Source organism: Coenobita brevimanus, chromosome 21 (genome assembly GCF_032717465.1).
Source record: "Coenobita brevimanus isolate Jiangsu-jjx chromosome 21, ASM3271746v2, whole genome shotgun sequence".
NCBI lineage: Eukaryota > Metazoa > Arthropoda > Malacostraca > Decapoda > Coenobitidae > Coenobita > Coenobita brevimanus.
In genome coordinates, this window is record NC_136974.1 from 36,291,084 (window position 1) to 36,316,213 (window position 25,130).

Consider the following 25,130-nt stretch of genomic DNA (forward strand, 5'->3'; position numbering starts at 1 on the left):
TACTCCAAAAATATTATAACACTTGGTGGTGTAACCTGGGGAAAACTGGAAAATCAGCTTCATAAATGACAACGGAACTTCAATGGTCTGGTTTTGCAACTTACTGTGACCTGAGAGAGAGAGAGAGAGAGAGAGAGAAAGTCGAAAAATAACAACAAACAGTATGTGTGAATGGTTATTGTAAGGCAAAGAAAAACAATGAATGACGAGTGAATGACTGTGGTTCACTTCACAGGGTAATCTGTTGATAAGTTATCTCACATTTGTGCTTTCTCTTGTCTACCATATTTCTAGATCCTAACCATCTAAATGCTTATTGTGAATTAAAGATAGGAGTAACATTGTCAATTCATTTTTTTTTCCACTGGATTTTGGACATTAACCTCCTTTAAGCAACATATTAAGTTAATAAAAATCTAAATTTTTTTTGATGTGCTACTTACCTGCTTCTTTTTATTTACACTAATTTTGTATTAGTGAGTCAATCTTTTTTTCTTTTCAGCAAGCAGAACCATTCTTTTTTCTTCTTTTTCTTTTCAGCAAGTTGAGCCAACTTCCTAATTCTGGATTTCACAACTCTGGTTAGGATTATTAAAATGCCATGGCACATAGTCTACAGCAGACCCTCTGTATGCACAGGCTCAACATGTACAAATCTCAATCACAGTCGTTAAAAGTGGTACGAAGGATGTCACGTGCAGAAAAAGGAAATCGACTGCACTGCATGCTTCTTGATACACCCTCCCAAACAGCTTAAACAGCCTTCATAGATAGTTTTTCCCCATTTTTATATTCATATAACCTCTTCAACGTCATTGTCTTGTGTCTGCTTTACCTCTGTACAATAGGCTATGCCCTTAAGAGGCATACCAGGTATCTATAACCTAGTTAGGGTCACAGAGGGTTTTTAGCAGAAAAGCTGGGGTTTATAATGGTGTTTTTTTCCCCCTGATCTTTTCTTCCTTTAACCCTCTTTAATGTCACGGCCTTATGCTTTATACGAGGTCTGTTCAGAAAGTATCCGACATTTTTTTTTCACCAACCAGTTGGAGGATAGGGGCAGGGTTTTGTGTAATGCAGTGCAAGACCTTCGTGCACATGCATGATTAATGGCAGCTGCCACGTGTGACTCAATGGCTGTCAGTCAGTCTGTGTTCATGGTCATGGACCTTATACTCGTTGCGTTCCCGCGCTCGTCATGATGACCGAAAAAGTCGAACAACATTACTGCATCAAGTTTTGTCCAAAACTAGGTGATACCCAAATTTAAACAACGGAAGATCCAGCAAGTTTGGAGGAATGAAGCCACTGGGGTGACTCAAATTACGGAGTAGTATAATTGCTTCATAAATGGCCGAATGTCAGTTTAGAGTGCTCCATGTCCTGGGAAGCCATCAACAAACAGAAGTGTTGAAAATGTGAAAAAAAGTCTGCAATTTGGTCATGGGAAATTGTTGGCTGACTGTCAGAGAAACTGTTACTGAAACTGGAATCAGCGGTGGATCAGCACACTAAATTTTAATGGATGATTTTGGCATGTGAAAAATTGTTGCCAAGTTCGTTCCAAAGCTAGTTTCACGTGAATCAGCTCTGCGGATGAACGCTGCTCAAGACGTGTTGCAGTGTGCAAATTGTGTTCCAGACTTTCTGAAGACTGTTATCAGTGGAGATGAGACTTGGGTGTATGAGTATGGTCCAGAAACCAGAGCTCAGTCATCCCAGTGGAAGCATGCAGGGTCGCCAAAGCCAAAAGAGGCATGACAGGTCCGCAGCAAGGTAATATGCTTGTTGACAGTTTTTTTCAACTACTGTGGTGCTGTGCATCATGAATATGAAACGGGTCAGACTGTCAACAAACATTACTACCCTGACATTATCTTTCGTCCTCATGACGCAGTTCAGTGGAAAAGACCAGACCCTGGAGAGTGGCAAGCTGGAAGCTGCATCATGACAACGTTCCTGCCCATTCTTCTCAACCGATTCAGGAATTTTTGGCCAAACACAACATCCTGCAGGTCCAGCGGGCTCCCTACTCACCAGACATGCCTCTGTGCGACTTTTGGTTATTCCCCAAACTTAAAACTCCACTGAAGGGTTCCCAATTGGAGATGAGAGAAGAGGTCATGATGAATGCAATGAAGCACCTGCAGAAAATATAAAAAACCAACTCTGAAAAATGTTTCAGGCAGTAGAAGAACACTGGGCTACATGTGTCAGTCAGGGGCCTACTTTGAGGGGGATTAATGTCCTAGCTGAACAGGTTAGCTATTTATTTTTTTAAGAGCCTATGGTTGGATTCTTTCTGAAAAGACCTCGCATACAATGGACTGTGTCCTTAGGATGCATATCTGTACTCTAGTTGGGATCATAAAGAGTCTTCCGTAGGCAAGCTGGGAGTTAGACTGGAGGGCTAGAGGCCATACTAAATTTTTAAAATTGGTTATGGTCTCTGTATGCATGCTTTGGATGTGCAGTACCCTAGACTGAAACTACCAATGCATACACAGGGTCTATGGTTCTTATCAGAGCAGAACAGTAACAAATTTTAGGAACAACTTGCCATGAACTTCATACTTACGCTGATGGTTTGTGGTTCTGGCAAAATCATGTGAAGTTTCTCCATTGCTACTTTATACCTGGAAATGAAAAACATTTTTACTATATAAAATGTATGCTGATGAGCAATCTGTGCAGCTGCTCCTTTACTTACACTCTTTCAAGTTATAAATTTTTTAATGAAATATTTTGAGTTATTGTTTCATGAAAGTGCAAAATACCGTACTGTAAAAATTACTCATTAAACTTATAGACGGTAGTATTAATGATCAATCTGTGCAATTATCCCTCACTTCTGGCAGTTTCAACTTTCCTACTTTCAGTTATTTGTGGATGAGTAGACAATCACACAGTGCACAAGTTTAAGGAGTATTTCAGGATGTTTCAACAAAAGTTGCTGCTAAATCATCTGAAATACACTTCAAATAAGTAGGTTCTAATATCTGGTGATGTTTGAGGGAGCTACCAAGGATAAATTTATAGGCCATCAAATGTCAAATTATATCTGTGGGGACCCTTCAAGATGGGTCTTCATTATTTGTGGATATTCACCATTCACAGGGGTGTCTGCTTACTAATAACATGCACAAAACAGCAGAAGACTGTACTTGAAACAAAAGCTACAATAATGGTGCTCAGTTTTGGACCTGTGTTCACAATGTTCACCCAAGATCTGTTATATTGACCTAATATATAACTGAAATTTACTTTTTAAGTTAAAACGAACTTTAGATACCAATTAGGTTTGTAAACTGGGGAGCAACTGTTTATGAGAGCAAATGTGAAAAAAAAAGCAGGAATGGGGATGGAAGAAAAAAGAAAGCTTTGGAAGCAGCTGAATGAATATATAAAAGAAAGTCAAAAATACAAAAGTAATTGTTTTGGGTGAAACAAATGGTAGGGTCGGGGATAAAGTAGAAAGTATTGTAGAATGGTCAGGTGTGAAGGGAAGGAATAGGAAAGGCAAGCTTTTATTAGAAGTGTGTGCAGAAAGATACCAGTAATTGTTTTTAGAGAATACTGGGTATATATTTTCAGCACCAGGAAAAATGAAAATGAGTTGAAGGCAGTTACAGATTATGTAATAGTATAGATGCAAAAGCAGTTAGAGGATTGTTAACAGGTTCAGATCACTTTGTAATACTGACAAAGGTCAAAATCAGAAATACATGGAAGTATGAATGAAAGAGGGAACCAGTGCTAGATGAGCAAATAAGTTAGAGAACCTGAAGAAAATGGAAGTTGCTGAAATAAATCCTTCAGCAACCAACTTCAAGATTAGAGAAATTGAAAAGAATTTCAGTGTGAATGTAAATGAGAAAAAGAAACAGAGGAAATGTGGGAGGCTGTGAAGATGAGAATGACAGAAGCAGTACCAGTATATGATAAGAAAATTGTGAAACGAGGTAAGAAGAGGGGTAATGCTCAGTTTAGCCCGTTCAGTCTCGACACTGTTGTCAGCTTTTGTGCCTAGATTGTTGAGGGTCTGAGTGGCAAAGTTACCTAGAATGCCAGTCATTTTCAATTTTCTTTTTTTTTTTTCTATGAACACACCTGAAAAGTGGTCAAAATAGGCCTACTGATAGTAAAAATGCTCACTTCAACTGTTTTCTGCCCGAAAACAGGTGTTTTCGTCCAGCACGCCCAGATATGCATTAGATGGCTACTTTCAGCTGCCGCCAGCAGTTGTTGTGGATAGGTAGTCCACCTCAGTGTGGAGTGGGTGGATGCACGGAGTATTTGTAGCATGGAAATGCAACCTGGTTTACGTAATATGGCCACAATCATAACTATGATGATGGGAAGTTGGGGTTCCATGCTTAAAGTGCATATTTTCACATTCATTTTTTTTTTATGTTACTGTATATTAGTATAAGACATTATAAACACTCATGCAGCACACATTCACATTAGTTACAGTAAATCACACATTTCTTATTTTCCTTAGATTATATACTTTTATTGGTTTTCTATTTACTGTACTTACATTTATGTATATTACTCTCATTATATACCGGTACACTATTTATGCATCACTATCAGTTATTTCATAAATTGGAAGTTCTCCAAGTTTGACTGGAAGTCGGAAGGAAGCACAATATCTTTGGCAGCGCAGCATAACCCAGATTTGCGTCAGATGGCTACTCTCAGATACCGTCAGCAACTGATGTGGATAGGTAGTCCATTTTGGTGTTAAGTAGGTGGATGCATGGAGTATTTGTAGTAAGGAAACGCAACCAGGTGTATGTAATGTGGCCACAATCGAAACTACGATGATGGGAAGTTGGAGTTCTGTGCTAATTTTATGCATTTTTGCCCCCCCCCCCTTTTTTTTTTTATTGGTATAAGGCATGGGAGGGGAGGGGTGTCTGTCATCCCATTTTCTGTCACATGTTAAGGTCAGACTCAAACAGTTTTGCGCAAATGTGGGAAAAACCATGTCCATATACATATGGACTCGGCAATTTAGGATATTACAGTAATCCCTCTACTATCCAACGTAATAGAGCCAAAGGCATGTCCGGAAAGTGGACCCCAGCCTCCTGGACTTGTACTTAAGGACCCTAACCCAGTCTAACTTTGAAAGTCACCTAAATAACTCCCTACCGGACATGCATAACAACTATTTAAACATATTTAAGACCCTGTTCACACCAATAATGGACATAAAGCAAGAAATAAATGAAAAGGAACCAAAGAATGAGCAATCAGAAGTGACTGTACCTCAGCCAGGGTACTTACAGCACGTCTGTGGCCACCTTCTCTAAAGCTTTGGCAGTGGTCAAAATGCTCTTGAAGCATGTACAATAATCTAGTGTTGTGCTGCACTTACAGCAATTCTTTGCACTGTGAGTTATAATTGTTTAACACCGCACATTCTGTTAATTGTACCACGCCAGTTTCAACCACCAGTTTGCACTCCACAGTTACCGGTAATCCTTTGCACTCTAAATTCTAATTTCTTAACACTGCACAACACTGTAAATTCCCGTGTGGTCTAGTGGCAAGGTATTGCAGTTTATTCACAAAAACGAGCAAGTGCGGCATCCATTGCGATAAGCATCTACTCGTGATCGCAGTTAGGCAGTAACTGGTGGTGAGGGGGACCCAGGGGAGGGGGGAGGGGGAAGAAGGAAGGGGTGAAGGGGCTGTGGTGTAAATAGCTGTTCAGCGCTGCATGGCAATTTCAAATTACGGGTGGGGAAAAAAATTCGGATTGGGGGGGGGGGATTTTTTTTTTTTTTTTTTTTTTTTTCTTTTCTTGGTCATTTTGGGTTCTGAAGGTCCAGGCCTACAATGTCCGGAAAGTGGGTGTCCAGATAGTACAGGGATTACTGTACAAGTTACTCTGTATGTATACGGACTCGGCAATTTTGACACTGTTGGTTTGTCCGTATATATACGGACACGGCGCGGAACAGGTTAACAGTGATACAGGTGTAGCTCTGAAGGAGGAAACAGCAAGCATGAAAGATGCGTCAGAGACGTATGCTTTGGGAAGAGAAAGAAGGAAACAATGTAGCTTTCAAGGGGGAAACAGCAGGCATGAGAGATGCTTCAGAGAAGTGTACCTTGGGAAGTAAGAAAAACGGAAGCAAGAACATAAAATAATGAAATGTAAAACGAACGATAAAAGAAGCAAGAAAGCAAAGGGATGATAAGTATGGAAGAAAGAGTAAAATGGATAAAATGTTGCCAGAATGCAAGAGGATGATGAATGTAGAAGAAAGATAAGTAGCTAATCAGTACAAGAATGACAGAAAGAAATACCGTGAGACAGTAGAGGAAGCTAGGAGTTTGACAGTGAAGGGAGGGTTGGGTGGAAATTTTGGAGTAAGGATGGAAGGGTTCTGAAAGATGAGAATGACTGATTGATTACACTTAAAAGACCATGACAGTGTATCAACAGAGGTCTGCCGCTGTATAAGAGTAAAAGCAAAACAGGGACAACTCTTCCCCCAACTGGTCCAATATAGCAGAGGTTAGCTGTATTATACCGTATACCACAGAAGATAAGGATGTAATATTTGTTTTAAAAATAATGCACAATACCTGGGACCATCAGCACTGGGTGTTGTCTTGGGTTGGCTGGCTAGGGATCCCATGAAGAGAAAAGCTGGAGGTGATGGAGTGACCTGACTTGGCATATCCTCCCCATCACCTTCAGAGCTGCCTGAAGCAAGGGCAGGGCCAGTATGATTCACAACCCATCCAGGGCCCCAACCAACCCTAAAGGAGCGTCCCATAAATGCCCCCATATCTGCTATACAGTGGTGCAGCCCATCCATGAGAGAAGAAGGGAGAGGGACAATTGAAGCTAAGTGCTGTGGTGCTGCATGCTCTGATTCCTGCCCTACACTGCGGCCACTGGGAAGGACGATATATTCACTGCGGGGGTCACGTAGAGCCACCACACCTTCAGGCTCCTCTTCAGCTATAATACAATTAAAACTTCAATCAAAATTCATACTACAGTAATTATTTTAACTCACCTTATTAATCTATTCATTTATGACATCATTTTGCTTTTACATACACATTTCAACCAATATTCTTACTTATCATCATCATCATCATCATCTGGACCTCCTTTCCCACCCTTGGGCAGGATGAGAAGTAGCAACATCCAGACATTCCAAGTCTGCCCAATCCAATGGACCATGCTTCCATTCACTCATCATTCAAGGCCTCGGAATCCTGGAACTACCTGATACGCAAAAAACTTTCACCACATTCTGTAGCTTCACATAAACCTATCCAATAGAGTCAATCCGAATGCTGTCGCATTAAAAAGGGGTGCCAAATCCCTGATCATGCATTTCTCACAACATTCATCCACCCACCTTGATTTCTTGTCAGTCCCCTAGCCTCACCGACTTGCATACATCTCTTCCTCACACACTCATCCACCACTTCCCTCCACCTTTTCCTCGGCCTACCCCGCCTCCTCCCCCTTTAAATTCAATCAGATATATCTTTTTCACCACTCTATTGTTATCCATTCTCTCCTCATGACAGTAACATCTCAGTTCACTCTCTTCGATTCTGGTGTCCACAGACTTCCTCACTCCACGTCTTTTACAAATCAAATTCTTTTGTATCCTATCCACTCTCTGTACTCCACATACATTCCTCAGCAGTCCCATCTCCGGTGCTCTTACTCTTGACTTTTCATTTTCATGCCACACCATAGTCTCATATCCATGTGTTAAAGTTGACACTAACAGTCCTTCATGTTAGCCTTGCGCAGCTGCAACACTCAAGCCTCTGTTTCTTAACAGGGCCTTTATAGCACCAGCTACTTTCCTTCCTTGTGTCACTCTACTTTCCACTTCTTGTGCACCTTTTCTTCTCTTTTCTATCACTGTACCCAGGTATTTGAACTCTCACGAATTCCAGCCTCTCTCCATTCACTGCAAGATCACACTGCGAGTCACCTCCCTCAGTTACAATCACTTTACTCTTTTCTGCATTTACTCTCAATGCATGATGCTCAAAGACACCAGCAAAACTCTGCACTAGTCTACCAAGTTTTTGTTCAGTATTTGCAAGTAGCACTGCATCATCACCATACAACACATATGAGATAGTCCATCCATCACCATTCATTATTAATGTCATCCCTCTCTCCATTATTCCTGTTTTTACTTCTCTCATCACCCAATCCCTATACTGTATATATTGAAAAACCACGGGAACATCACACAATCTTGTCACACACCCACACTGATCGTGAGCCATTCACTTAGATGCCCATTTACTCTTACACATGCCTCACTATCATAAAAACTCTTGATGGCACCTAGCAGCTTACCATCTACACCATACGTGCGCGAAACCTTCCACAATCTTTCTCTGTCTACTATGTTGTATGCTTTTTCCAGATCTATAAATGCAATAAACACCTTATAGTCCCTCTCACAAGCCTTCTCCACTATCTCACTGCAAATATTTGATCCAAACATCCTCAGTCACTCCTAAAACCACCCTGTTCATTACTCACTAGGACTTCCGATATCTCTCTTACTTTCTCAATAATAATTCTTCCATATACCTTCCCTGCAACATTCAATAAACTTATGCCACACACTTCGTTCACCGGTATTTTTGCACAAGGGTACAATCACAGCCTTTTTCCACTCTGCTGGCACAGTCTCACTCATCGATGCCTTCTTACATATCCCCAACAGGTACTTCATCCCATTCTCTCCACTACGCATAATCATCTCTGCATACATCTCGTCAGCCCCAGCTGCCTTCCCATTTTTCAGACGCTTCACAGCATTCTTCACCTGTTCGAGTGTCACGTTTCCTGGCACTGCTTTCCTTCTCTGCACACCCTCAAAACCAATCGTGTTTACACCCGCTCTGCTCTCTCTATTCCCATCTATCAGGCTTTCAAAATATTCTTTCCATCTGGTCCTTCAGCCCCATGGGTTAATAATCTACCACTTACATCCTTCACTCTTTCACATTTCTTTCCGCTGTCACTTCTACAATTCCACACCTCTTTCCAGAATACCTTCTTATTTTCAGTGTAATTTGCATTAATTTTTCTTCCTAGATCATCATTTACCTCCTCCTTTTCCCTCTTCACTAGTCTCTTTACATGGTTTTTGGCCTCAATATATTCAGTTCTCATTTCAATTGAATCCCTGTCCTGTTACCACTCTAGCCACTTCCTCTTTTCCTCCACTGCCCTCTTACCCTTTTCATCTCACCATGACATACCTTTCTTCTTTGCTGTTATTCTTGCCAAACCAGACACCACTTTAGCATTACTAACTAAACAATCTTTATATGCATTCCACAGGCTGTCCAGATCCATTTCATTCCAATTCACTGATTCCAACTTTTCCCCTACTTTGGTCTCGTATTCATCTGCCATTTCTTTGATCATCGGCTTCTTGACTTTCAGTCTTTCTCCCTGACCATAATTAGTTTTCCTTATAACTCCTCCTATGACATCTTCTCACTCCTACTCTTGTTGTCTCATGATTTTAATCAGTTTGAGGAACAGTAACTGAACTGGAAAGGTTAGAACGGTTACATACAGCCTTCATTAATTCACTCAGTAAGAAAAGCCTGTTCTAAAACAAATAAAATCCTCTGAAGGAAGCAAGCAAAAAACAGTAAAATATCACCCAATTAAAAGGGTTTAAATCTGCACTCCTTCTAATACCTGAGATAAGAATTTAAAAGCATAAAGGCAATCAGGTGGATCTTATCAGAATCCTTCCAGTTATATCATGCTATCTCCAAACAATTTTATTACACTTTTTTTCTTTTTCTTTTCTCTACCGAAGCTACATACAGCTTACATTAATCCATGCAGTATGACAGACGCTTCCAAGTTAAACAAAACTCTTCCAAAGCTTAACAGAATTATCAGGTAGTGGCAAAAAAAAAAAAAAAAAAAAATCGGTGGCAAAAATAACCTTACCCCTCTGACCCCAGGGATGCCTTTTTCCATTTCATTTTGCTAACTCCTAATGATTTTATTAAGCTTAGAGGAGTTTTGATCGGGTGGAGATAGATATAGCCATAGTAAACCTGCTGACTACAGCACAGTCTTCCTAAGCTTAACAAAATCATCAAGAAATAGCAATAACAAACAAACAAGGCATCATCCCTGCTGAAGGTGCTAAAAATACATAATGAAGTTGAACAGAATCACTGGGCACTGGTAGTAACAAATATAAACTAGAAAATGTCACTTGATTCGAGTTAACAAAAAGGTGGACTTACCCTGGCGGAAGGGAGAGCGCATGGGCTGGGGACAGAGTGTGACACGAGCCCTGGGCTCAGAACCGGTCTGCGGAGGGATGGGACTGGCCGTGGCTCCCCGACTCTGATTCAGTGAAAGGTCTGTATTCAGCATCAGCTTCTTGCTTGACACTAGAAGGAAAAAGCATTCAGTATTCATTAATCCACTACATTATTTTCCCTGATTCTAAGAAAAAGAAATATTAAATATTCATTATCCACTACATTATTTTCCCTGACTCTAGTTTACTGATAAGTCTATACTCAGCATCAGCTTCTCACTCAACATTGGAGCAAGAAGAAAGTCTCAAGTGGATGTGGTTATTTCTGAGAGTATCATGGTAATCAATGTTTAATTCACTACTGTATATTATTTTTGTGGGGTAGGTGGGGGCACTCACCATCCACTCACTCGATGTAGTGCTGCTCTTGGATGACTGCGCCTTTCCTCTCTTCCTTCCTTCTTTCCTACCTTTCTCTTCTATGTCTCTTTCCTTCATTCTTCCCTATTCCTTCTGTCTATGGGTGACTCTACATTAAGTGACAGGCCAAACTGTTTCCTGTACACCAGAGAACCATTTATACAGTATACTACGCTGGGTGGTAACCCTATAACCAAATTAATGGTGCCTGGTGGTTTAGTGGGTAATTAAGGTGCTCCAGTCGGATTGAATTGGTGCAGGTTTATATCTAAGGGGTGGTTGGGGTTTATTGCTCATGTAATGCCACCAGGGATGAGTGAGGCTGGTCACTCTGATCTTAAATGTAATGACCAACTTGCTTAGTCCCGGACTCCTACACTCCTCATGGGGCAACACAGGATTAGATGATGATGATGATGATGATGATATTATTTTTCCCAACTATGACTTACTGACAGGTCTGTCTTAAGCATCAACTTTTAGCTTGACACTGGAACAACAAGAAAACATCAGGAGGACATGTTCTCCTCTCAAAATGTTATTTATCCTACACATCATTTTTTCCCCAATCCAGGCTCAGTACCTTGCTTGACACTGGAACAGGTAAAACATCAGGTTGACACACAGTAAATTCTGGTTCTATGTAAAGGATCTTCCAAAATATCACAGTTTATTTCATACAACCAGTGCTGCAATTTGGGGGAAACTGGTAAACCAACTTCATAAGTAGCATTCACCATCATATCCTTTAATGCTCTGGAACATAAAAGCCTGGGGCTTGGTTATTAATTACAGACATTTAAGACAGGAATGACCAGTCACTCACCTCTGAGAGGCAGTATGTGGGCAATAAACCCTCAAATACCCCTACCATTCAAGGGAACTTTACTAGGCAATTTTTCAACAAGAGGGAATAAAAAAGGCACCAAATGAAGCCTTTCTACATATATTTTCCATCAATATCATAATATTTATTTATGTACCATATCATACATTATTTTCTTCCCTTCAGTCCCTCTAAAATTTGCATCTTTTGAGCAACCTCTAACCCTATTTTTAATACTGGATAATGTGTTTGAGGGGCTCTTATTCCATCTGTCATCTCACAGCAATAAGCAGTCAACATGCACAACTGTCAGTTTTTACACACAAGTTCTGCCCTCTTGATTACCCTTTTTTCCTTTCCCACCTAATCATTTTTGTTTTCTCATATCATAAAGCTATATAACTATACTACTACTGATACGTTCTATGAATTTAATTTTATCCACCTCTGTTGACAGAGGCTGAATGTATTACAATGAACACACAAGCACATGACAAGGGTTTAGGATCCCTTTCTTAACTTGAAAGCTGAAAGAATGATTATCTGGAAGGTATATGTGAAATGCTAAAAAAGGTAAGGATAGTTAAGACCTGTGAAGTAGAGCCAGAATTCTGAGTATCTGAATGTGTAACTGTGTCTGATCCATTTCACTGGATATGCTGTTAACAGTTCTTCCACTTGTGTACTTTATTTTCTGGATCCCACCTAACCCCATTCTGAAGTGGGGAAAATGATCAGGATGATCAAGACAACAGTAACAACAATAATAATGATGATGATGAAGAAGATACAGTAAGCACTTTCTCCATCTTTCCTCTGTCTGTCAAGTTCATAACTGGACCTAAATGTTCCCTCCCCTTTTCATCCATATCTGGGCACTGTCTAGACAGTTAATTTTCCCTAAACCAGCAATCTCTGACAAGCAAAAAATGGTGTGACACCTTGTCACTGCTTGGTTGCTAATACCCACCATCCATACTGAATATAAGTCAGGGTTCTCTCATTCAGGACCTGGGTGATGACATTAGTTTTTTTTTTTTTTTACGTCAGTGGGTCTCGACATATCAGTCAAGACAGATGTGCAGACTTCCTTAATGTTACCTGTCCCAGCCTGAGATAAATACTGATCAAGTTGGTAGTCCACTTCTCTACCATTTGATCACCATCTCCTACAGACTGACAATAGTCTAATACTCAAGTGAAATTGGGCCAAAATAGATGTGAACAATTTAAATGAACCTAAAATGGCAGTGATGGACTTGATCAGACTTGGATGAAACAAAACAACCTTAGATATACAGCAACTGTCAAAATAGTTTGATGATAATAATAGTACAGTAAAAGTCCTTTAATCCGGCTACCAATAATCCACTTATCCCAATACTTCTAATTTTTTTTGGTGGCACCGAAATCCCCCGAGCAGCAGGGAGTAGAAGGAAGTGGGGAGGATGGCATTTGCTCACCATTTTCAATTTATACTTGTGCCCAGTCTGACACTCATCCAACAATTCCACTCGATTTTTGGACCAGTAAGTGACTACAACAATGTAGCAATGGCTAGCACACCTTCTACTAGTCATGGTGGAAAGAAAACCGGTAAACAAAAGCAGGTGACACTAACAATAAGTGATAAACTCAAGGTGATAACATGAGTCGAGCACGGTGAAGAACGTTGGAAGATAATGGGATGACTTTAACACTGCAGCCTTAACAATCTTGAATTTTGTGGCAGTTATAGATAAACTGACAAAGTTTGTGGCGAGTGGGCAGTCAATGGTCGCTGGTCAGGTCAGAAAAACTATGAAACGGCCAAAATTAGAAAAACTAGATGAAGCAGTGCACAAGTAGTTTACAGCTAAAGGTGATGAGGACAAGCCTATATCGGATTTAATGATCGTCGAGAAGGCTAAGCAGTATTGCAAGGATATTGAAACAGACACTGATGTAAGATTCTCTGACAGATGGCTTCAAAATTTAAAGCTTCAGCATGGTATCCTGGCAGATCACAATGCAGGAGCTAACTATGGCAGGTTCCTCCCAATAGTCTGAAAAAGCCAACGGTTCAAAAGACCCTAGGTCTGCTGCCATTCAAATTAATGGACTTTTACTGTACTCTACTTACTTCTGGGTCCATAAGGTGTGGGTGTTGCCTCTCTTGTGGGCCGACCTTGGTCCATGGCCTCCTCCTCCTCATCATCATCCTCATCCATGGCAAACAGCTGACTCTTGGCCAGCTGAACCGTTCGGGGGACAACACGTGAGGCCACCGTCAGTCGCTCCGAACTTGGTGACAGCACACTCATAGATGCACTCTCCTCTTCGGTATCATTAAATATTTGAAGACATTAGTGGAGTTACAACAGTTTAAAAAATTTCCAGTGTCCCTTTCATGATAACCAGCATCTGGGTGCTCTTAGCAAATGAAATTTCTGGAGACAGGTTTCACATCTGAATGTCCTACAGGTTTAACCATCAATAACCACACCACAAATGAGTATTATAAGAAACATGTACTGCAAGGACTAAAATAAATTATGCAGCAACATGAAAAGTGGTATAAAGTGTCACCAAACACAGATACGGTCATTACCTGGTTCACGTGCCACGGCAGCATCCATGTAGTCATCATCAGGAGTTTTTGGTTCCTCTAGATCACCCTCCAGGAACATCCCATCTATCACCTGTAGAAATGATCAAGGAAGGCAAAATTATTTCACCATTCCATACTTCCATCTACAAGTACAGCAGTTATTACCTCTGCCAACGAAGTTGGAGAAGGTTATGTATTCACCTATGTTTGTCCACACGATGTGCCCAAAAGTTCTCAATGAATTTCAATTAAATTTTGTGGAAGAGTGGGCCATGGGCCAAGAAAGAACTGATTAATTTTGAGGTGGATCCAGAGTGTCCTGCACAAAATCTCCAAATGTTCTCAATGAATTTCAATGAAATTTTGTGGAAGGGTGGGCCATGGACCAAGAAAGAATAGATTAAATTTTGGAACAGATCAGGATCCATAAAGTACACCGCACAATATCTCCAAAAGTTCTCAATGAAGGTCAATAAAATTCTATGGAAGAGTGGGCCATAACAATTTATTAAATACAGGGGTGGATCCAGATCCTACGTATTCCACACAATATCTCCATGGATCCAGATCTGGATCCTTTTTAATGACAACAGTATTGGCGGAGGTATGCGCTTTCTGAGTGCTTTCTAGTTAAAATCTGTATTACAAATATTTCCAAGTGTGAAATAGGGTCCAATAAGCCCTTGCTCTGTCACTATTTATATTGTTCTTTTTTGTTTAAGACCAAAATAAGTTACAGAAAAATTCCCACTGAACTTCCATTACTCCCCGTGAAGCTGATGTTCCAGATACTAATTAACAGTGCCACCTGTATGCATAACATTATTACATTCTGGGACACATTCCTGACTAACAACAAAGACTGCCTATATCTATCTATCCAACTACCCATCTCATAAATGCCTTGCCCCCTCCCGGGACCCACAGAAGGTATAACCACGAAAAAAAAATCCAGAGGCTACTCTATTGTTACGCATCAATACTATCTCAATTATTCTTCTGTTGTCAACTTACTCTCACCTCAATCTTATCAACGTGATGACATGTTTCTATTTCAATCTCTGCAACCGTCAGATTATTTTACAGTTTCAGCAAGATTCCTCATAGTGAAAGGGTTAATGCTGACTAAATCTAACCCTCCAGCTTTAAAAATCTCTCTCAAGCTGCACTGTCATAAAATAAGAGCAAAATTAAATGAGATATCATTGTAGTAAATAGGCCTTTTTTCTTTTTTCTTTTTCTCCCATGTATATGAGGATATCTCTTAGTACACTGCCAGCAACTGACGTTCAAACATCTTCCTTGTCACACTACTTTCCAGCTATCCAAAAGTCCACACTACCTCTATGTACTTATCTCCATCCACTTTACAATGCCATACTATTTGGCTTTTCGAAAATTTCTGCATATCAAAATTACCACAGGTTCTTGTCATTACTGTCATGCTAACCATTTTCCCCATCTTTGGGTGGAGTGAGACAGGAACCAGACAAATGGAGAGAGATTAGGAAAGTGGGAGAACCATTGAATGCATGAGATGCATTTTCACATATAAATGCATTTCATATGCTCTACTATTACTTATTACATCTATATTCATCACCCCCACTTGCTGCTCTAAACAAACTCATCTCAACCACAGTACAATATCCAAAATCCAAATAGTTAGCATCAAAAGTTTTTCAGAAATTTTACTTTTTTTTGAAAAACTTAAATTCCCTTATCAGGGTCATCAATTACATGCACAGACAACCACACAAATGAAATTTCCTTCAGAAATTACTCTATCCATACTTTTTTTATTTTTATCCTGTAGATTTTGATGGTTCAGGTGTGAGCATTCAACTATAATTATTTTATTTTATTTTATTTTTTTGAGGGGCAGGGATCCACAGGGAACAGAATCTATCTATCTATCAATCTATCTATAGCCAGTTGCCATAATCCCATAAGGGGTGGCCATTTGTTTTTGAGATAGTTGTTTTACAGGGAGGTGCACTAACCCTCCACCAACCTACATGCTGACATGTATGTAACACATGTGGGTTGGTTATATGGTTACCACCCAGCACTGTAAATGGTTTCCTGGGTTACAGGAAACCATTGGGCTTGTCACTCAATGTAAAGCCATCTGAAAAGGAAAGAAGAGTAATAAAACGTGACAGGAAAGATGGAAGAAATAGGAAGAGAAGAGGGAAACACAGAAAAAGAATGATAAAGGGTGAAAGAAAAATTACTGTAGGCAGCACTACATCAAGTGAGTGGATGATGGTTGCCACCACCTACCATTACGGAATCACGGGGGGGGGGAGGGAGTGATATTAACCTTGTGATTCAAGACTGTATCCAGCTTGAGCAAGCTTCAGTGACTGTACACTAATACTGTATGGCACTTTGACAATATGGTAGAAACCCTAAAAAGTAAACCAGGAGTTTTGGGAGCAGTAAATATATTCTTTCAAAAAGACAAAAATCTAGTAAACTGATGCTTTCAAAAATTCTCTTGGAAAACTGGTATTTCTGGAAATACAGGAATCAGATCCTGGGAACTGCAATGCAATAAAATCTTTGACACATCTACTACGCTCAACATCCATCATTTTGCATTCTTGTCAAACTAAAAGGCTACAAGTATATATTCCTTCACTGCCATCTTCATGTCAAAGACAGCCAGCAACTTTCAAAACAACCAGTAGCTTCCAGAACAACTATCAACTCTCTAATCAGTTTTCTTCCCTCAACACATCTCTCTTTTGCTTCAGCATCCATACTTCCAAATAAGCACACTAATGCCAAGATAGTGATATTTACAAAGCTCCATTTCTTCCATTTCCTCATTCTTCATTCAGCTTTCTCATTTAATATCTTATATTGTAACCTAAAATGTGCAACACACAACCAATCCAAAATTTTTTCCTTTAAGCTGTAGGGACTCAAGACTAGGTTAAGTACTATCCATCCATCCATCATCCAATCCTACATTGATCCATGAGGAGCGCAGGAGGCCGGGGCTAGGGAAATTGGTCCTGATATTTAAAATGAGAGTGACCAGCCTCAATCATCCCTGTGTGACATTACGTGAGCAATAACCCCAACCACCCCTTGGATATAAACCTTCATCGGCTCAATCCGATTGGAGCGCCGTAATTACCCACTAAACCACCGGGCGCCATAATCTGGTTATATGGTTACCACCCAGCATAGTAAATGGTTTCCTGGTGTACAAGAAACCATTTGGCCTGTCACCAGTGTTGAGTCACCCACAGGCAGAAGGAAGATGAAAGAATGAAGGACAGAAAGACAAAAGAGGGAGTGTAAAGTCACCCGTAGGAAGAAGGATGTGGAAAGAATGAAGTAAAGAAAGACAGAAGAGGAAGGAAGGCATGGAGGGTGAAGAGGAAAGGGCTGACACCTGAGAGTAGCACTACATCTAGTGAGTGGATGGCGAGTGCCCCCACCTACTTAACCTAGGTTAAGTACTGCCTCATAATATTTAAAATTCTTCACTTCTCCCACTTCCTCTCTCCATTCAAATCTTTCTCTTTTGGTATCTTATACTGTGACCTTAAAATCTGTAACAAGAACAGCCAATCACATAGTCTTCCCTTTGAGCTGTAGACACGCATGACTAGGTTAAATATTGCCTAGCAGTCAATCAACCCTTGTCTTGTTTTATACTGTGCACAAGGCTGCTACAGCACTGCCAACAATCGTTATCACCCTCCTCAGCTACAAGTTATACAAGAGTTTGTCCACTTTGATTCGAGCAAGACTTTTGCCCATTTGCAGCTTATTTCACATGATTCAAATGTCGGAATAAGATAACATTAAAGCACTACAACAATTCCATTGTACTTTTTCATGATTAGCATCATACGCTAGCATTAATATAATGCTACACCTCAGCATTCATGGGGGCAAAATATTAGACCGGGGGGCAAAATATTAGACCAACTTAAAGTGGACAGAGTATAGATTTGCAATGATCTTTAGTGTATGACTACAGTATATTAAAGGAGGAATATACTCGGCCCACACACACCTATATGGAAGTGGTGCGTGTGTGTTGAGAGGGAGTGAGGTAGTGAGGTGACTATAGTGCATTTTTAAAACCCTGACAAGAGATTCACAGCCCCATTCAGCTCAGGTGTTAGCCTAGTGTTAACAAACTGGAGGGTTTACTTGACTAGTAATCAACTAGACTCATTCCTGCCTTACAAGTAAAAGCTCATTATATTTCATGCAACAATGAAGTTATATTAAGTTGTAGGAATGATCCAGTCCCATCAGATAAAACAACCAACTACAGGTATGCAGTGACTTTGACCTCATCACCAGAGAAGAAAATAGCTTGCAGGCAACACACACCTGTTTAGGGGAACCTGACGAATGTGCTAAGGGGAAATGCGGTGGAGAGGTCAGGGCCGTTGCAGGGGGCCCCAGGGTGGTGCGCAGAGGAGGTGGTGGAGGCTGGGTGCTGGTTGGTGGCTGAGGAGGTTGTGCTTTGCTGCCAGCTGCTGACATTTCCTCATCATCATTGTCCTCTTGTAAACCATATTTTGAAAAATGCCGTACCTGCAAGGAATTCATACAATATGAAACCTAGGGGAAAAAAGCAGTAACATCAGTATGTTAAAAAACAGGAAAAGCTAATGATATTATCACGAAAGAAAACTGATACAGCCAAGATCTGGTACTGAAGATCTGCCTGGGTCCGGCTCCAATGATTCAGTTGGTAATTTTTTCTGAAAATCTAGTTCAGTTCCAGATTTATTAATCCTATTGTCTAATTCCACAAAAAAATTGTTTTGGTAATCAAATCTAGGGAGTTAATCCTGACAAAACTTCAATCATGTGGTGACAATAAAAAGGAAATGGGCCACATGGGTGAAAATGATAATTTTCCAAAAAAGTTGGGCAATATCATCCCAGATCAGTTCAGATAGTGGGCTATTTCCAAGAGATTTCATCCTGACTACCTGGTCCAATCCCAGCTCATGTGTTGTTGTTGCTGATCAACTCCAGTCTCTCTGGCTAAGAAGACCCATCAACCACAGGCAAGCAACTGCCTCGGCACGGTCATCCCATGCAATGAACCAACGTTTCCTACAAGCTGACAACGTCTTGTGACAGTGAGGTATGGGAAAAAGTGTAGATGTTTGGTTTCTAGACAGATGCTGTTGTTTACACCGCTCCATCCTGTTAGCAGAGGCACCACAGCTGGTTCCACATCATCTTGTTGTCTGGGCATCTCCACTAATCGATTTGCTACAGTGATAATTTTTCTTTTTTGTTCTGGCTATCATTACACAAATAAGTTCTGGAAAGACCTCAGGTAGTGATGGAGTTAATGATCATGAAATGTTCTTGATGGTAAGTGTATAAATCAGCTCAGTGCTTTGTATCTTAGCACCATAACTGACAAATCCAACGTGAGTGACACTGTCTTTATATATATATATATATATATATATATATATATATATATATATATATATATATATATATATATATATATATATATATATATATAATATATATATACTTTATAAATATATATATATATATATATATATATACTTTATAAATATATATATATTTATATATATATATATATATATATATATATATATATATATATATATATATATATTTACAGTAAAAGTCTTGTAATTCGAATGACGGGACCATGGGTCTTTCGGACTATTGGTTTTTTCTGACTACTGGGAGGGACCTCTGAAAACATTAGATGAATGTGCTGTACAGGATCATTAAATAAACACTTAAAATGATATGGGTTATTGTTTTACCCACCGGAAATACATAGAAGTGTAAATGAATAGTTGCAGGCAGGTACATCTAAGTCCAAGAGCAAGTCCAAGCCAGATAAATCCATAGATGAAGCCCAGAAAATTTTGAAAAAAATAAAAATAAAAATCGCCTTGAAAAATTCAGAGTATTGGGATTTTTGGGTTACTGGTGGCCAGATTAGGGGACTTTTACTATATATATATATATACACACACACACACACACACATTTAAACCTTTGAATAAACATTAAGTCACACGTCTGTCAGAGTCCAACCTACTGGAAACTCCGCCTTCCGCAGGGTTGATTTATCGAGGTTTTACTGTACAGTATACTGTATATATATATATACTGTTTATTTAAACAAAAAAAAGAAAACATCTTTATCACACACACATTTACTTGGAACTTTGCCAAGTATAGTACAGAGCCATTTTATAAGCATGTATGAATTTGCTGTTCAAGAAAATAACTCAGATAGTAATTAGAATGCACTCATTCATTACAAGACACACACCACAACTGACACCACACTCTCTGGATGGGCAGGATTTGCATGCACAAAAAAAAAAAAAAAAAAAAAAAAAAAAGCAGAAGGCATCTCATGTGCAGAAGAAACATGCCAGTTGAGTGGTAATGCTTAATTGGGGTCTTTGATGGCTGAAACCACCCGTGTGGTTTTCATTTATTTTTTTCCCCTTTAACTCTTTAATGTCAGCATTTTATTTCCACCTTGCCTCTATACAGTAGGTTATGCTCTGAAGGAGCATATTTGTGGTCTAGTTGGGGGTCACAGAAGGTTTTTAGTGGTCATGTAATGTCTATTATCAATTTTTTCCCTCCCACTTTTGTATTTGTTTACACCTCTTTAATGTCACAGGGTTTATAGTAGGCAAGTAATGTCTATTATCATCTTTTTTTGTTCTCCCACTTTTGCATTTGTTTACACCTCTTTAATGTCACTTATTTTAAGTCTGCTTTACCTACAATGGCCTCTACCCTTAGGAAGCACATTTGTAGTCTGCTTGGGATCAACATGGGTCTTGAGCAGGCAAGTTGAGGTCAGACAAGCATGTTGGAGCCTTTATTAATGACACGTGATATGATATGACAGCCCTCATAGTGAAGGCAATAACTCCTTCAAAATTACTTATTCTGTTAATTAATTCTTCATACTTCCTGACAATTTTACTTTGTTTTGAAAGACCTCATGCTGTGAATCGGAATTGTGGCTATATATAACCTCTCCAATTTGAAAAATTTCTCCAAAGCTGAATACAGTACAAGAATATGGAGATAACTAGAATGAAATGAAAACTTATATCATTAGACTGAAGGAGTTAATAATTAGCAATTCGCCATTCTTAAGGAACAGAATACTGTACTGTATTTTAACATTAGCTTCTACTGATCAATAAATTATTAAGAATGCTGGGTATAACCTATGGAAAAAAAAAATTGCTTATTTCATTTCTAAATGTTGCAGCTTTGAAATGTGACATTTTTATAGTATATGCTTGATGAACTAGCGAGTTAAGGCACTTCAAATGGACTGGCTCATAAAGGTTTAACTACAAGTGGTGGTTTGGGTTTACTGCCCACAATGACAATCTTGTCTTTGTCAGGACTAAGCAGCTTATCCCCAGGTTCCTACAACTGGATGGGGTAATAATGGATGGGGAAAAGTGAAAAAATAGTATACTTTACACTTCTGACTGTTCTGATTGATAAAGACAGTATTTAAGACAGACAATCTTCAGGATTTTTACTCTAAAGCATTACAAAACAACCTTCACACCTCTCTCAACAGAAACCCCACACTAAATTATCCAACTGTGATTACATTATGCATTACAGACTATCACACTAATATACAGTATATCTGCAAACTCTGTATATTGTAGAATGACATATTAATCACCTATAAAGAAGAACTACACATACTTCAGTGCACAAGTATCAGGCCAGTTTCATTGGACATGGTGCTGATAGTTCTCTCCTGTACATATTTCTCTCTCCTAGCTTTCTGGACCCCTCACCTCATCCTTAGGTCAGAAGGAGAGGTCATGATGATGATGATGACAATGATGATTAGTTTCAATGACAGTAACTGCAATGCTCAGCTACTACAACTAAATATTCATACACCACTGTGTTCCCCTTAACAAGCTGGTGGCATGTGAATATTGCAAACCCACCTACCAGGATTGGTGTTGCATGGCAGAGTAGGAGCATACACTTTCTGACCCTTCCTTTATCCTGCACACCTACAAGTATAACCCCATTTGTGTTCCATCCATCTATCTTCCAGGCTTCTATTTTCTCAACAGGAATGTAGATGCCAGGGGACAGGGTGCTTAGTCCAGGTAAGCCAACAGTGACCAGTCATTCGCCCCAGAGCTGGTATTATGTGAACAGTGTACCCCAACCAACACTTATATCAACCCTTATGGTCCATACCTGGTTGGAGCACTTTAACTCACAACCCCATATGTACGTGAAAAATTGGATTATAATTATGATGATGGCCTCAATATACTATTTCATTAATTACAATTACCAGTGCTTTACTAAAAATGTTTTCAACATATTATTTTTTCCTCATGCACAAACGTGAACCAGACATGGTCCTTAAGGGTTTGCTTCTGATGGGTGGTTGGGGTTTACTGTTCATGTACTGCCACTCAGGGAAAAGCAACTGCTCACTCTCACCTTAAATGTCTGGACTGAGAAGCATAGCTCCATGCTTCTGTGCTCCTCATGGGGCAATACAGGAGGAATTTTCATAACAACCTGTTAGAGAAAATATAAATACTGGACAGTCACAATTCCTATCAAATGTAACTTTTTTAGCCCCTTCAGTGCGTCAGGTCAATCCTATGCTGAATTAACAACGGCCAAAGATAAAAAGAAGAAAAAAATATTAATAGAGTTGTTTTGACCCCTAAAATCTAAATGGCCTTTCTTTTAGCTGAAAAGTATTATTTGGTGGTTGCCGATATAATTATTTGTCTTATAGTAGTGGCAGCAGTAGTAGTAATTTCAACCCCAGGCTCATCTGAATACACATCCTGTGGACTGCAGTGACACTCCCTCTTCCTGCAGCTTACTATACTTCTCTTTTTGAATAGGGAGGAAGCTGAGGGACACTAAAACCAGATACCAGAGCAACTTGGCTACTGTACATCAGTGCCTCCACATGAAGGCTTCTCTCTTCACCAACTTGTCATACAGAAGATGTAAAATATATTAATTTCTACAAATAAAGTGATGGCAACCACCATCCATTCAACTGATGTAGTGCTGCCTACTACTTCCTTCACCATATCATTCTTTTTCTGTGTCTGCCCTCCCCTCATCTAATTTTTCTTTCCCGCAATTTTTTATTACTCTTCTTTCCTTTTCAGGTGACTTGACATTAAGTGGCAAGCCTAATTATTTCCTGTAAACCAGGAAACCATTTACAATGCTGGGTGGTAACCATATAACCAACCCACAAGTGTTCCTACATGTCAACACATGGGTTGGTGGAGGGTTAGTGCCCCTCCCCGTAAAATAACTAACTCAAAAACAAATGGCTACACACTGCAGGATTATGGTGTCTGGCTGCAGACAGACAGAAAAAGGTCACCTCTATGAATATGTCCTCTTAGATTTCTCTTCTTCCATCATGTCTCCTCCCTCTCTGTATCTGTATCACTCACTCACTCATTCGAAAATCTGCAAAAAGCAATTAAATTTCTCACGAGCCTCATTATTTCATGGACTGATTACCGGTAAAGACAGTAATTGCCAATCCATGTTACTCCTCTCCAATCCAACAGGGCGCACAGTGTGCTGTTAGTGCCCATGTGGTGACATGTGGTGTATGATACAAAGGACTCCTGGGCCTAAGGAAACAGGTTGTTAAAGCCTATGCCCTGAGTTTGAGAGGAAGTGAAAAAAAATAAAAAATAAAAATATTAGCAGCAAAGTTCATAAGTCCAGATCATTTAAGACTGAGGAGACAACCCAACATCGCTCATCCATGGCAGTGTTTAGATACAGAACAGAAAAACCTCTAGCCACTTCCTGGAATTAAATCACTAACACAAGCCTTTCTCCAACCCAAGACATCACCAAGCTACCAAGGTATCGTGGAAATGATTATCAGCTATAATACATTAATTTTTTGCTGCTATACTTAATCCATTCTACAATACTATATTTTCTTTTTTTTTCTATTCTTGTCGCTTACAGATAAATCTATTCAGCTTGGGAGAGCCCCCTTTGGAGAGAAGTTAATTCTTTCACATCGGGTGACACCTTGATGTGCCACTAAGGACATGTCTGTTGCCATCACGTGGCACAAATACGTTTCTGGACTTTTTATATTCGCTTGCCAGTACTGGAGGCCCAACAGCGGTTCAGTATCAGGAGGTGGCAAGACTGAGGAGTCGCCATCACGTGAAGACTATTTATCATCCATTATTTTCATCACATACGAGAATTATGTCGAGGCATGAGCTACAAGATGTTTCACTGCCATGACAGCTTACTTGGATCTGATGGAAGCAATGTCTAATGACTCAGATTATGTTGTCAGATGAAAGTGAGTGAAAATGAGTGCTAAAAAAAAAAAAAAAAAAAAAAAAAAAAAAAAAAAATCATAATACCAAAAGGCATATGTCTGGCAGTGGAGGAGCTCCAACACCATAGGTTTTGACAGCTCACCACACAGGTAATTCTTATTAATATTTTTTTACATTATGTTATACATCATTTTACTCAGGAAATTATGATCTGTTTTTTGGTGAGGAATATATTATCAAAACATTTATCTTTATATATCTCAAAACCCCCATGTGTGGGACATCAAGCCAAAAAAACACACCCGAAGTGAAAGGGTTAATGAAGGCTGTATCAAACACCTCCTGCTCGAAGATCCCAAACTCAGGTAAATAAAATTGTTTCAAAACAGCAGAAATAAAACAGAATATATGTAATGAAACTGAATGGGTTACAAATTCAAGTGCATACCTGTATTAATAAAGGTGCATATGTTTTTTTCAGATCCACCTGTTGCTCAAATTTCATTAACCATAAGTTTAGAAAAAGACTTAGAACTACTGTAATGCAACTTACTCTTATCTTAAAAATTTAGAGCCAAGACAGAGTA

The 25,130-nt window shown here is 39.5% G+C and overlaps 1 protein-coding gene across 1 annotated transcript in view; it reads right to left on the reverse strand.

Annotated features, from left to right (window-relative positions):
• Window positions 1-25,130, reverse strand: part of Nup98-96 (nuclear pore complex protein Nup98-96) — a 101,196-nt gene that overhangs the window by 30,209 nt on the left and 45,857 nt on the right. Inside the window, exons 17-22 of the mRNA XM_080266603.1 lie at window positions 18,530-18,736; window positions 14,162-14,252; window positions 13,694-13,888; window positions 10,306-10,455; window positions 6,610-6,991; window positions 2,579-2,636 (exon numbers count right to left, since the gene is read on the reverse strand). Coding sequence (XP_080122729.1) covers window positions 2,579-2,636; window positions 6,610-6,991; window positions 10,306-10,455; window positions 13,694-13,888; window positions 14,162-14,252; window positions 18,530-18,736 — 1,083 coding nt within the window. The remainder of the gene's footprint in view (window positions 1-2,578; window positions 2,637-6,609; window positions 6,992-10,305; window positions 10,456-13,693; window positions 13,889-14,161; window positions 14,253-18,529; window positions 18,737-25,130) is intronic.